This window comes from Hyla sarda, unplaced genomic scaffold (genome assembly GCF_029499605.1).
Source record: "Hyla sarda isolate aHylSar1 unplaced genomic scaffold, aHylSar1.hap1 scaffold_726, whole genome shotgun sequence".
NCBI classification, from domain to species: Eukaryota; Metazoa; Chordata; class Amphibia; order Anura; family Hylidae; genus Hyla; species Hyla sarda.
In genome coordinates, this window is record NW_026610747.1 from 134463 (window position 1) to 149056 (window position 14594).

Sequence of the window (14594 nt, forward strand, 5' to 3'; positions counted from 1 at the left end):
ATTGGTTTTTGTCAAGGTTCTCCCAAACACAAAAAAGGACATCCCTACATCCTATTTATATCCCTATATCCCCTTCTGTCCCAGTATCCTGTCTATGTCTTGTATCTCCCTAAATTTCTATAGACATTACATGATCGGTCACTCTGGTTGTAGGTCTGTACGGTTATATTAGAGGTGTCTGTGAAGCATCTTTACAGTTCAGCACAGTCTTAGTCTGACCATCTCGTATGAGTCCTGTTGTGCCTCCTGACTTAGACCCTGAATACTCAGTGACATTTGAACAAGAGCTGCCTCCCCTGCCTCCCACCCTCTAGACGATGCCTCAGAGCCTCTTGTCCTCCCCACACCGCCTCCCGTTCTCCCCGCATTCCCTTGCTTACTGTCCTCCCCACGCTCCCCGATTCCCATCCTCCCTGCCTCCTAACCTGCCTGAACTCCCTGACGCCTATCCTCTCCACCTCCTGTTCCTTCCTGCGCTGCCTCCAATCATTCCAACCTAGTCTCCTGTCTGCCATGCCTCCTGTCCACCTTGCCCTGCCTCCTGTCCTTCACCCTATGTATGCCGTCTTCCACATCTGACTCTTGTCCACCCCACCTTGTCTCCCATCCGCCCCGCCTTCCGTCTTTCCTACTTCCTGTTCTCCGCCTGCTGTCTTCAGTCTGCCCGGCCTCCTGTCCTCCCCACATTGTCTCCCGTCCTCCCCACATTGTCTCCCGTCCTCCCCACATTGTCTCCCGTCCTCCCCACATTGTCTCCCGTCCTACCCACATTGTCTCCCGTCCTCCCCACATTGTCTCCCGTCCTCCCCACATTGTCTCCCGTCCTCCCCACATTGTCTCCCGTCCTCCCCACATTGTCTCCCGTCCTCCCCACATTGTCTCCCGTCCTCCCCACATTGTCTCCCGTCCTCCCCACATTACCTCCCGTCCTCCCCACATTGCCTCCTGTCCTCCCCACATTGCCTCCTGTCCTCCCTGCCACCCCTCCTCCGCCCACTGTCTCCCATCCTCCGTCCACTGTCTCCCGTCCACCCTGCCTCCTCTCCTCCGCCCACTGTCTCCTGTCCACCCTGCCTCACCTCCTTCACCCACTGTCTACCGTCCTCCGTCCACTGTCTCCCCTCCTCTGCCCACTGTCTCCTGTCCACCCTGCCTCCTCTCCTCCGCCCACTGTCTCCTGTCCACCCTGCCTCACCTCCTTTGCCCACTGTCTCCCGTCCTCCGCCTATGGTCTCCGGTCCACCCTGCCTCCCCTCCTCCGCCCACTGTCTCCCATCCTCCGTCCACCCTCTCCCATCCTCCGTCCACCCTATCTCTCCTCCTCCGCCCACTGTCTCCTGTCCACCCTGCCTCCCCTCCTCCGCCCACGGTCTCCCGTCCTCCGCCCACGGTCTCCTGTCCACCCTGCCTCCCCTCCTTCACCCACTGTCTACCGTCCTCCGTCCACTGTCTCCCCTCCTCTGCCCACTGTCTCCTGTCCACCCTGCCTCCTCTCCCCCGCCCACTGTCTCCTGTCCACCCTGCCTCACCTCCTTTGCCCACTGTCTCCCGTCCTCCGCCTATGGTCTCCGGTCCACCCTGCCTCCCCTCCTCCGCCCACTGTCTCCCATCCTCCGTCCACCCTACCTCCCCTCCTCCGCCCACTGTCTCCTGTCCACCCTGCCTCCCCTCCTCCGCCCACGGTCTCCCGTCCTCCGCCCACGGTCTCCTGTCCACCCTGCCTCCCCTCCTTCACCCACTGTCTACCATCCTCCGTCCACTGTCTCCCCTCCTCTGCCCACTGTCTCCGGTCCACCCTGCCTCCCCTCCTCCGCCCACTGTCTCCCCTCCTCCGCCCACTGTCTCCTGTCCACCCTGCCTCACCTCCTTCGCCCACTGTCTCCCATCCTCGGCCCACTGTCTCCGGTCCACCCTGCCTCCCCTCCTCCGCCCACTGTCTCCCGTCCTCCGTCCACTGTCTCCTGTCCACCCTACCTTCCCTCCTTCGCCCACTGTCTACCAACCTCTGTCCACCCTGCCTCCCCTCCTCTGCCCACTGTCTCAGGTCCACCCTGCCTCCCCTCCTACGCCCACGGTCTCCCATCATCCGCCCACTGTCTCCTGTCCACCCTGCCTCCCCTCCTTCGCCCACTGTCTACTGTCCTTCGTCCACTGTCTCCCCTCCTCCCTGCCTCCCCTCTTCCGCCCACTGTCTCCCATCCTCTGTCCACCCTGCCTCCCCTCCTCCGCCCACTGTCTCCCGTCCACCCTGCCTCCCCTCCTCTGTCCACTGTCTCCTGTCCACCCTGTCTCTAGTCCACTGTCTCCCGTCCACCCTGTCTCCCGTCCTCCATCCACTGTCTCCCGTCCACCCTGCCTCCCCTCCTCCATCCACTGTCTCCCGTACACCGTCTCCCGTCCACCCTGTCTCCCGTCCTCCGTCCACTGTCTCCCGTCCACCCTGCCTCCCCTCCTCCCTCCACTGTCTCCCGTCCACTCTGTCTCCCGTCCTCCATCCACTGTCTCCCGTCCACCCTGCCTCCCCTCCTCTATCCACTGTCTCCCGTCCACCCTGTCTCCCGTCCTCCGTCCACTGTCTCCTGTCCACCCTGCCTCCATCCACTGTCTCCCGAACAACCGGCCTCCCCTCCTCCGTCCACTGTCTCCCGTCCACCCTGCCTCCCCTCCTCCATCCACTGTCTCTCGTACACCCTGTCTGCCCTCCTCCGTCCACTGTCTCCCGTCCACCCTGCCTCCCCTCCTCCATCCACTGTCTCCCGTACACCCCGTCTCCCCTCCTCCGTCCACTGTCTCCCGTACAACCTGTCTCCCCTCCTCCGTCCACTGTCTCCCGTACACCCTGCCTCCCCTCCTCCCACAACACATTGTAACGCTCTCATTCATCTCCTGCTGATTTACCTGGATTCAGCCTCTTTCATGCTTCTGTTTTATTTCAAGGCTTGAACCTCACATATTCTGCCTGCTCAAGAAGCAGCGGATGTGATCTGCCCCATCTTTCGATAGTACTCACTGTAAAGATGTTGGAGCGACGCTTGCTTTGTTTTCGGATTGGTGTTGGGGTACTGGAGGCTGCGATGGTCTCAATACGGATATCTCGTTGGCTTATGCTGGGCGTAGAGGGGACAGACGATGAATAATCGCTGAATGTTCCTCCACCATTGGTGGCCTGAGCAGAAAAGAGAGGAATTAGGATCATTATCAATTCTACCACGTACCGTACACATCGACGTACACCCAACTGGTTCAAGAAAACAGAAAGGCAAGAGTAACTCAAATAACAAAGTTCTGCAGAAAACCCATTCAAGCCTGAAGCAGATGGGCTACAGCAGCTTAAGACTACACCGGAGGCTCCTGTCAGCTAAGAACAGGAAACTGAGGCTACAAATAACACAGGTCAGGTAAAACTGGACAGTGGAAGAGTGTTGTCTGGTATGATGGGTCTCCACTACAGCCAAGAGGAGGGACTAGAGAGGTGTACCTAATAAAATGATCTTTAATGGGTCTCCACTACAGCCAAGAGGAGGGACTAGAGAGGTGTACCTAATAAAATGATCTTTATTTATTTTTTATATATATATATATATATATATATATATATATATAGATAGCTATATATCTATAAAGGTGGTTCAACCCACTACTAAAGAGGTGTGCCTAATAAAGTGGTCTGTATATTCAGGTTGTTACAGTATCAGTACTGATATGTTCCTGTATATTCAGGTTGTTACGGTATCAGTACTGTTATGTTCCTATGTAGGCAGGTTGTTACGGTATCAAAACTGGTATGTTCCTGTATATTCAGGTTGTTACGGTATCAGTACTGTTATATTCCTGTATATTCAGGTTGTTACGGTATCAGTTCTGTTATGTTCCTGTATAATCAGGTTGTTACGGTATCAAAACTGGTATGTTCCTGTATATTCAGGTTGTTATGGTATCAGTACTGGTATGTTCCTGTATATTCAGGTTGTTACGGTATCAGTACTGTTATGTTCCAGTATATTCAGGTTGTTACGGTATCAGTACTGGTATGTTCCTGTATATTCAGGTTGTTACGGTATCAGTACTGGTATGTTCCTGTATATTCAGGTTGTTACGGTATCAGTTCTGTTATGTTCCTATGTATTCAGGTTGTAACGGTATCAGTTCTGTTATGTTCCTGTATATTCAGGATGTTACGGTATCAGTTCTGTTATGTTCCTGTATAGTCAGGTTGTTACGGTATCAGTACTGTTATGTTCCTATGTAGGTAGGTTGTTATGGTATCAGTACTGGTATGTTCCTGTATATTCAGGTTGTTACGGTATCAGTACTGGTATGTTCCTGTATATTCAGGTTGTTAAGGTATCAGTACTGTTATGTTCCTATGTAGTCAGGTTGTTACGGTATCAGTACTGTTATGTTCCAGTATATTCAGGTTGTTACGGTATCAGTACTGGTATGTTCCTGTATATTCAGGTTGTTACGGTATCAGTACTGGTATGTTCCTGTATATTCAGGTTGTTACGGTATCAGTACTGTTATGTTCCAGTATATTCAGGTTGTTACGGTATCAGTACTGGTATGTTCCTGTATATACAGGTTGTTACGGTATCAGTACTGGTATGTTCCTGTATATTCAGGTTGTTACGGTATCAGTTCTGTTATGTTCCTATGTATTCAGGTTGTTACGGTATCAGTTCTGTTATGTTCCTGTATATTCAGGTTGTTACGGTATCAGTTCTGTTATGTTCCTGTATAGTCAGGTTGTTACGGTATCAGTACTGTTATGTTCCTATGTAGGTAGGTTGTTATGGTATCAGTACTGGTATGTTCCTGTATATTCAGGTTGTTACGGTATCAGTACTGGTATGTTCCTGTATATTCAGGTTGTTAAGGTATCAGTACTGTTATGTTCCTATGTAGGTAGGTTGTTATGGTATCAGTACTGGTATGTTCCTGTATATTCAGGTTGTTACGGTATCAGTACTGGTATGTTCCTGTATATTCAGGTTGTTACGGTATCAGTACTGGTATGTTCCTGTATATTCAGGTTGTTACGGTATCAGTTCTGTTATGTTCCTATGTATTCAGGTTGTTATGGTATCAGTTCTGTTATGTTCCTGTATATTCAGGTTGTTACGGTATCAGTACTGTTATGTTCCTGTATATTCAGGTTGTTACGTTATCAGTTCTGTTATGTTCCTGTATATTCAGGTTATTACGGTATCAGTACTGTTATGTTCCTATGTAGTCAGGTTGTTACGGTATCAGTTCTGTTATGTTCCAGTATATTCAGGTTGTTACGGTATCAGTACTGGTATGTTCCTGTATATTCAGGCTGTTACGGTATCAGTACTGTTATGTTCCAGTATATTCAGGTTGTTACGGTATCAGTACTGGTATGTTCCTGTATATTCAGGTTGTTACGGTATCAGTACTGTTATGTTCCTGTATATTCAGGTTGTTACGGTATCAGTTCTGGTATGTTCCTGTATATTCAGGTTGTTACGGTATCAGTTCTGTTATGTTCCTGTATATTCAGGTTGTTACGGTATCAGTACTGTAATGTTCCTGTATATTCAGGTTGTTACGGTATCAGTACCGGTATGTTACTGTATATTCAGGTTGTTACGGTATCAGTTCTGTTATGTTCCTGTATATTCAGGTTGTTACAGTATCAGTACCGGTATGTTACTGTATATTCAGGTTGTTACGGTATCAGTTCTGGTATGTTCCTGTATATTCAGGTTGTTACGGTATCAGTTCTGTTATGTTCCTGTATGTTCATGTTGTTACGGTATCAGTACTGTCATGTTTCTGTATATTCAGGTTGTTACGGTATCAGTACCGGTATGTTACTGTGTAGGCAGGTTGTTACGGTATCAGTTCTGTTATGTTCCTGTATATTCAGGTTGTTACGGTATCAGTACTGTTATGTTCCTATGTAGTCAGGTTGTTACGGTATCAGTACTGTTATGTTCCAGTATATTCAGGTTGTTACGGTATCAGTACTGGTATGTTCCTGTATATTCAGGTTGTTACGGTATCAGTACTGGTATGTTCCTGTATATTCAGGTTGTTACGGTATCAGTACTGTTATGTTCCTGTATATTCAGGTTGTTACGGTATCAGTACTGTTATATTCCTGTATAGTCAGGTTGTTACGGTATCGGTACTGTTATATTCCTGTATATTCAGGTTGTTACGGTATCAGTTCTGTTATGTTCCTGTATATTCAGGCTGTTACGGTATCAGTACTGTTATGTTCCTATGTAGTCAGGTTGTTACGGTATCAGTTCTGTTATGTTCCTGTATATTCAGGCTGTTACGGTATCAGTACTGTTATGTTCCAGTATATTCAGGTTGTTACGGTATCAGTACTGGTATGTTCCTGTATATTCAGGTTGTTACGGTATCAGTACTGGTATGTTCCTGTATATTCAGGTTGTTACGGTATCAGTACTGGTATGTTCCTGTATATTCAGGTTGTTACGGTATCAGTGCTGTTATGTTCCTGTATATTCAGGTTGTTACGGTATCAGTTCTGGTATGTTCCTGTATATTCAGGTTGTTACGGTATCAGTTCTGTTATGTTCCTGTATGTTCAGGTTGTTACGGTATCAGTACTGTCATGTTCCTGTATATTCAGGTTGTTACGGTATCAGTACCGATATGTTACTGTGTGGGCAGGTTGTTACGGTATCAGTTCTGTTATGTTCCTGTATATTCAGGTTGTTACAGTATCAGTTCTGGTATGTTCCTGTATATTCAGGTTGTTACGGTATCAGTTCTGTTATGTTCCTGTATATTCAGGTTGTTGCAGTATAAGTTCTGGTATGTTCCTGTATATTAAAGTTGTTACGGTATCAGTTCTGATATGTTCCTGTATATTCAGGTTGTTACGGTATCAGTACTGTTATGTTCCTGTGTACTCAGGTTGTTACGGTATCAGTACTGGTATGTTCCAGTATATTCAGGTTGTTACTGTATCAGTTTTGTTATGTTCCTGTATATTCAGGCTGTTACGGTATCAGTTCTGTTATGTTCCTGTATATTCAGGTTGTTACGGTATCAGTACTGTTATGTTCCTGTATATTCAGGTTGTTACGGTATCAGTACTGGCATGTTCCTGTATATTCAGGATGTTACGGTATCAGTACTGGTATGGTCCTGTATATTCAGGTTGTTACAGTATCAGTACTGTTATGTTCCTGTATATTCAGGTTGTTACGGTATCAGTACTGGTATGTTCCTGTATATTCAGGTTGATACGGTATCAGTTCTGTTATGTTCCTGTATATTCAGGTTGTTACGGTATCAGTACCGGTATGTTCCTGTATATTCAGGTTGTTACGGTATCAGTTCTGTTATGTTCCTGTATATTAAGGTTGTTACGGTATCAGTACTGGTAGATTCCTGTGTAGTCAGGTTGTTACGGTATCAGTACTGTTATGTTCCTGTATATTCAGGTTGTTACGGTATCAGTACTGTTATGTTCCTATGTAGGCAGGTTGTTACAGTATCAGTTCTGTTATGTTCCTGTATATTCAGGTTGTTACGGTATCAGTACTGTTATGTTCCTGTGTAGTCAGGTAGTTACCGTATCAGTACTGTTATGTTCCAGTATATTCAGGTTGTTACGGTATCAGTACTGTTATGTTCCTGTATATTCAGGTTGTTACGGTATCAGTAGTGTTATGTTCCAGTATATTCAGGTTGTTACGGTAGCAGTACTGTTATGTTCCGGTATATTCAGGTTGTTACGGTATCAGTACTGTTACGTTCCTGTGTAGTCAGGTTGTTACGGTATCAGTTCTGTTATGTTCCTGTATATTCAGGTTGTTACGTTATCAGTACTGGTATGTTCCTGTATATTCAGGTTGTTACGGTATCAGTTCTGTTATGTTCCTGTATATTCAGGTTGTTACAGTATCAGTACTGTTATGTTCCTGTGTAGTCAGGTTGTTACAGTATCAGTACTGTTATGTTCCTGTATATTCAGGTTGTTACGGTATCAGTACTGTTATGTTCCTGTATATTCAGGCTGTTACGGTATCAGTTCTGTTATGTTCCTGTATATTCAGGTTGTTACGGTATCAGTACTGGTATGTTCCAGTATATTCAGGTTGTTACGGTATCAGTTCTATTATGTTGATGTATATTCAGGTTGTTACGGTATCAGTTCTGTTATGTTCCTGTATATTCAGGTTGTTACAGTATCAGTTCTGTTATGTTCCTGTATATTCAAGTTGTTACGGTATCAGTACTGTTATGTTCCAGTATATTCAGGTTGTTACGGTATCAGTACTGTTATGTTCCTGTATATTCAGGTTGTTACGCTATCAGAAGTGTTATGTTCCAGTATATTCAGGTTGTTACGGTATCAGTACTGTTATGTTCCAGTATATTCAGGTTGTTACGGTATCAGTACTGTTATCTTCCTGTGTAGTCAGGATGTTACGGTAGCAGTACTGTTATGTTCCTGTATAATCAGGTTGTTACGGTATCAGTTCTGTGATGTTCCTGTATATTCAGGATGTTACGGTATCAGTACTGTTATGTTCCGTTATATTCAGGTTGTTACGGTATCAGTACTGTTATGTTCCAGTATATTCAGGTTGTTACGGTATCAGTACTGTTATGTTCCATTATATTCAGGTTGTTACGGTATCAGTACTGTTATGTTCCATTATATTCAGGTTGTTACGGTATCAGTACTGTTATGTTCCTGTGTAGTCAGGTTGTTACGGTATCAGTACTGTTATGTTCCAGTATATTCAGGTTGTTACGGTATCAGTACTGTTATGTTCCTGTGTAGTCAGGTTGTTATGGTATCAGTACTGGTATGTTCCAGTATATTCAGGTTGTTACGGTATCAGTACTGTTATGTTCCTGTATATTCAGGTTGTTACGGTATCAGTACTGTTATGTTCCTGTGTAGTCAGGTTGTTACGGTATCAGTACTGTTATGTTCCTGTGTAGTCAGGTTGTTACGGTATCAGTACTGTTATGTTCCTGTATATTCAGGTTGTTACGGTATCAGTTCTGTTATGTTCCTGTATATTCAGGTTGTTACGGTATCAGTACTGTTATGTTCCTGTGTAGTCAGGATGTTACGGTATCAGTACTGTTATGTTCCAGTATATTCAGGTTGTTACGGTATCAGCACTGGTATGTTCCTGTGTAGTCAGGTTGTTACGGTATCAGTACTGGTATGTTTCTGTGTAATCAGGTTGTTACGGTATCAGTACTGTTATGTTCCTGTGTAGTCAGGATGTTACGGTATCAGTTCTGTTATGTTCCTGTATATTCAGGTTGTTACAGTATCAGTTCTGTTATGTTCCTGTATATTCAGGTTGCTACGGTATCAGTACTGTTATGTTCCTGTGTAGTCAGGTAGTTACGGTATCAGTACTGTTATGTTCCAGTATATTCAGGTTGTTACGGTATCAGTACTGGTATGTTCCAGTATATTCAGGTTGTTACGGTATCAGTACTGTTATGTTCCCGTACATTCAGGTTGTTACGGTATCAGTTCTGTTATGTTCCTGTGTAGTCAGGTTGTTACGGTATCAGTACTGGTATGTTCCTGTATATTCAGGTTGTTACGGTATCAGTACTGTTATGTTCCTGTGTAGTCAGGTTGTTACAGTATCAGTACTGTTATGTTCCTGTATATTCAGGTTGTTACGGTATCAGTTCTGGTATGTTCCTGTATATTCAGGTTGTTACGGTATCAATACTGGTATGTTCCTGTATATTCAGGTTGTTACGGTATCAGTTCTGTTATGTTCCTGTATATTCAGGTTGTTACGGTATCAGTTCTGTTATGTTCCTGTATATTCAGGTTGTTACGGTATCAGTACTGGTATATTCCTGTGTAGTCAGGTTGTTACGGTATCAGTACTGGTATGTTCCTGTATATTCAGGTTGTTACGGTATCAGTTCTGTTATGTTCCTGTATATTCAGGTTGTTACGGTATCAGCACTGGTATGTTCCTGTGTAGTCAGGTTGTTACGGTATCAGTACTGGTATGTTTCTGTGTAATCAGGTTGTTACGGTATCAGTACTGTTATGTTCCTGTGTAGTCAGGTAGTTACCGTATCAGTACTGTTATGTTCCAGTATATTCAGGTTGTTACGGTATCAGTACTGTTATGTTCCTGTATATTCAGGTTGTTACGGTATCAGTAGTGTTATGTTCCAGTATATTCAGGTTGTTACGGTAGCAGTACTGTTATGTTCCAGTATATTCAGGTTGTTACGGTATCAGTACTGTTACGTTCCTGTGTAGTCAGGATGTTACGGTATCAGTACTGTTATGTTCCGTTATATTCAGGTTGTTACGGTATCAGTACTGTTATGTTCTTGTGTAGTCAGGTTGTTACGGTATCAGTACTGTTATGTTCCTGTATATTCAGGTTGTTACGGTATCAGTACTGCTATGTTCCTGTATATTCAGGTTATTACGGTATCAGTACTGTTATGTTCCTGTATATTCAGGTTGTTACGGTATCAGTACTGCTATGTTCCTGTGTAGTCAGGTTGTTACGGTATCAGTACGGTTATGTTCCTGTATATTCAGGTTGTTACGGTATCAGTACTGTTATGTTCTTGTGTAGTCAAGTTGTTACGGTATCAGTACTGTTATGTTCCTGTATATTCAGGTTGTTACGGTATCAGTACTGTTATGTTCCTGTATATTCAGGTTGTTACGGTATCAGTACTGTTATGTTCCTGTATATTCAGGATGTTACGGTATCAGTACTGGTATGTTCCAGTATATTCAGGTTGTTACGGTATCAGTACTGTTATGTTCCTGTGTAGTCAGGATGTTACGGTATCAGTTCTGTTATGTTCCTGTATATTCAGGTTGTTACAGTATCAGTTCTGTTATGTTCCTGTATATTCAGGTTGCTACGGTATCAGTACTGTTATGTTCCTGTGTAGTCAGGTAGTTACGGTATCAGTACTGTTATGTTCCAGTATATTCAGGTTGTTACGGTATCAGTACTGGTATGTTCCAGTATATTCAGGTTGTTACGGTATCAGTACTGTTATGTTCCCGTACATTCAGGTTGTTACGGTATCAGTTCTGTTATGTTCCTGTGTAGTCAGGTTGTTACGGTATCAGTACTGGTATGTTCCTGTATATTCAGGTTGTTACGGTATCAGTACTGTTATGTTCCTGTGTAGTCAGGTTGTTACAGTATCAGTACTGTTATGTTCCTGTATATTCAGGTTGTTACGGTATCAGTTCTGGTATGTTCCTGTATATTCAGGTTGTTACGGTATCAGTACTGGTATGTTCCTGTATATTCAGGTTGTTACGGTATCAGTTCTGTTATGTTCCTGTATATTCAGGTTGTTACGGTATCAGTTCTGTTATGTTCCTGTATATTCAGGTTGTTACGGTATCAGTACTGGTATATTCCTGTGTAGTCAGGTTGTTACGGTATCAGTACTGGTATGTTCCTGTATATTCAGGTTGTTACGGTATCAGTTCTGTTATGTTCCTGTATATTCAGGTTGTTACGGTATCAGCACTGGTATGTTCCTGTGTAGTCAGGTTGTTACGGTATCAGTACTGGTATGTTTCTGTGTAATCAGGTTGTTACGGTATCAGTACTGTTATGTTCCTGTGTAGTCAGGTAGTTACCGTATCAGTACTGTTATGTTCCAGTATATTCAGGTTGTTACGGTATCAGTACTGTTATGTTCCTGTATATTCAGGTTGTTACGGTATCAGTAGTGTTATGTTCCAGTATATTCAGGTTGTTACGGTAGCAGTACTGTTATGTTCCAGTATATTCAGGTTGTTACGGTATCAGTACTGTTACGTTCCTGTGTAGTCAGGATGTTACGGTATCAGTACTGTTATGTTCCGTTATATTCAGGTTGTTACGGTATCAGTACTGTTATGTTCTTGTGTAGTCAGGTTGTTACGGTATCAGTACTGTTATGTTCCTGTATATTCAGGTTGTTACGGTATCAGTACTGCTATGTTCCTGTATATTCAGGTTGTTACGGTATCAGTACTGTTATGTTCCTGTATATTCAGGTTGTTACGGTATCAGTACTGCTATGTTCCTGTGTAGTCAGGTTGTTACGGTATCAGTACGGTTATGTTCCTGTATATTCAGGTTGTTACGGTATCAGTACTGTTATGTTCTTGTGTAGTCAAGTTGTTACGGTATCAGTACTGTTATGTTCCTGTATATTCAGGTTGTTACGGTATCAGTACTGTTATGTTCCTGTATATTCAGGTTGTTACGGTATCAGTACTGTTATGTTCCTGTATATTCAGGATGTTACGGTATCAGTACTGGTATGTTCCAGTATATTCAGGTTGTTACGGTATCAGTTCTGTTATGTTCCTGTATATTCAGGTTGTTACGGTATCAGTACTGGTATGTTCCTGTATTTTCCGGTTGTTACGGTATCAGTACTGGTATGTTCCTGTATAGTCAGGTTGTTACAGTATCAGTTCTGTTATGTTCCGGTATATTCAGGTTGTTACGGTATCAGTTCTGTTATGTTCCTGTATATTCAGGTTGAGAATTGAAAGATCGTCCAGCTCTCCACCGCCGCCTCAGTGCGCGGACTCGTGCGGACACCACGAGGACGGATAATTGAAAAATAGAGCAATGTCCAGCACAAAAGCACGATGCAAGATGAAATATATTGTAGATACACACAGCAAACAGCAACACGGATCAATCTGATCCGTGTTGCTGTTTGCTGTGTGTATCTACAATATATTTCATCTTGCATCGTGCTTTTGTGCTGGACATTGCTCTATTTTTGTATATTCAGGTTGTTACGGTATCAGTACTGTTATGTTCCTGTATATTCCGGTTGTTACGGTATCAGTACTGGTATGTTCCTGTATTTTCCGGTTGTTAGGGTATCAGTTCTGTTATGTTCCTGTATAATCAGGTTGTTACGGTATCAGTACTGTTATGTTCCTGTATATTCCGGTTGATACGGTATCAGTACTGTTATGTTCCTGTTTATTCAGGTTGTTACAGTATCAGTACTGTTATGTTCCTGTACATTTCGGTTGTTACGGTATCAGTACTGGTATGTTCTTGTGTAGTCAAGTTGTTACGGTATCAGTACTGTTATGTTCCTGTATATTCAGGTTGTTACGGTATCAGTTCTGTTATGTTCCTGTATATTCAGGTTGTTACGGTATCAGTTCTGTTATGTTCCTGAATTTTCCGGTTGTTAGGGTATCAGTACTGTTATGTTCCTGTATATTCAGGTTGTTACCGTATCAGTTCTGTTATGTTCCTGTATATTCAGGTTGTTACGGTATCAGTTCTGTTATGTTCCTGTATATTCAGGTTGTTACGGTATCAGTTCTGTTATGTTCCTGTGTAGTCAGGTTGTTACGGTATCAGTACTGTTATGTTCCTGTATAATCAGGTTGTTACGGTATCAGTTCTGTTATGTTCCTGTATATTCAGGTTGTTACGGTATCAGTTCTGTTATGTTCCTGTGTAGTCAGGTTGTTACGGTATCAGTACTGGTATGTTCCTGTATATTCAGGTTGTTACGGTATCAGTACTGGTATGTTCCTGTATATTCAGGTTGTTACGGTATCAGTTCTGTTATGTTCCTGTATATTCAGGTTGTTACGGTATCAGTACTGGTATGTTCCTGTATATTCAGGTTGTTACGGTATCAGTACTGGTATGTTCCTGTATATTCAGGTTGTTACGGTATCAGTACTGTTATGTTCCTGCATATTCCGGTTGTTACGGTATCAGTACTGGTATGTTCCTGTATATTCCGGTTGTTACGGTATCAGTACTGGTATGTTCCTGTATAGTCAGGTTGTTACGGTATCAGTACTGTTATGTTCCTGTATATTCAGGCTGTTACGGTATCAGTACTGTTATGTTCCTGTATATTCCGGTTGTTACGGTATCAGTTCTGTTATTTTCCTGTTTATTCAGGTTGTTACGGTATCAGTACTGTTATGTTCCTGTATATTCCGGTTGTTACGGTATCAGTACTGTTATGTTCCTGTATATTCCGGTTGTTACGGTATCAGTACTGGTATGTTTCTGTATATTCCGGTTGTTACGGTATCAGTACTGTTATGTTCCTGTATATTCAGGCTGTTACGGTATCAGTACTGTTATGTTCCTGTACATGCCGGTTGTTACGGTATCAGTACTGGTATGTTTCTGTATATTCCGGTTGTTACGGTATCAGTACTGTTATGTTCCTGTATATTTAGGTTGTTACGGTATCAGTACTGTTATGTTCCTGTGTAGTCAGGTTGTTACGGTATCAGTACTGTTATGTTCCTGTATATTCAGGTTGTTACGGTATCAGTTCTGTTATGTTCCTGTGTAGTCAGGTTGTTACGGTATCAGTACTGTTATGTTCCTGTGTAGTCAGGATGTTACGGTATCAGTACTGTTATGTTCCTGTGTAGTCAGGTTGTTACGGTATCAGTACTGTTATGTTCCTGTATATTCAGGTTGTTACAGTATCAGTTCTGTTATGTTCCTGTGTAGTCAGGTTGTTACGGTATCAGTACTGTTATGTTCCAGTATATTCAGGTTGTTACGGTATCAGTACTGTTATGTTCCTGT

General features: G+C 43.4%; 1 protein-coding gene across 1 annotated transcript in view; it reads right to left on the reverse strand.

Moving 5' to 3' along the window:
- Window positions 1-3238, reverse strand: part of LOC130344666 (arf-GAP with GTPase, ANK repeat and PH domain-containing protein 3-like) — a gene marked incomplete at both ends in the record, with an annotated part of 135136 nt that extends 131898 nt beyond the window's left edge. Inside the window, one exon of the mRNA XM_056554444.1 lies at window positions 3011-3238. Within this exon, the coding sequence (XP_056410419.1) occupies window positions 3011-3238 (228 nt within the window). The remainder of the gene's footprint in view (window positions 1-3010) is intronic.
- Between the last annotated feature and the right edge of the window lie 11356 nt (window positions 3239-14594).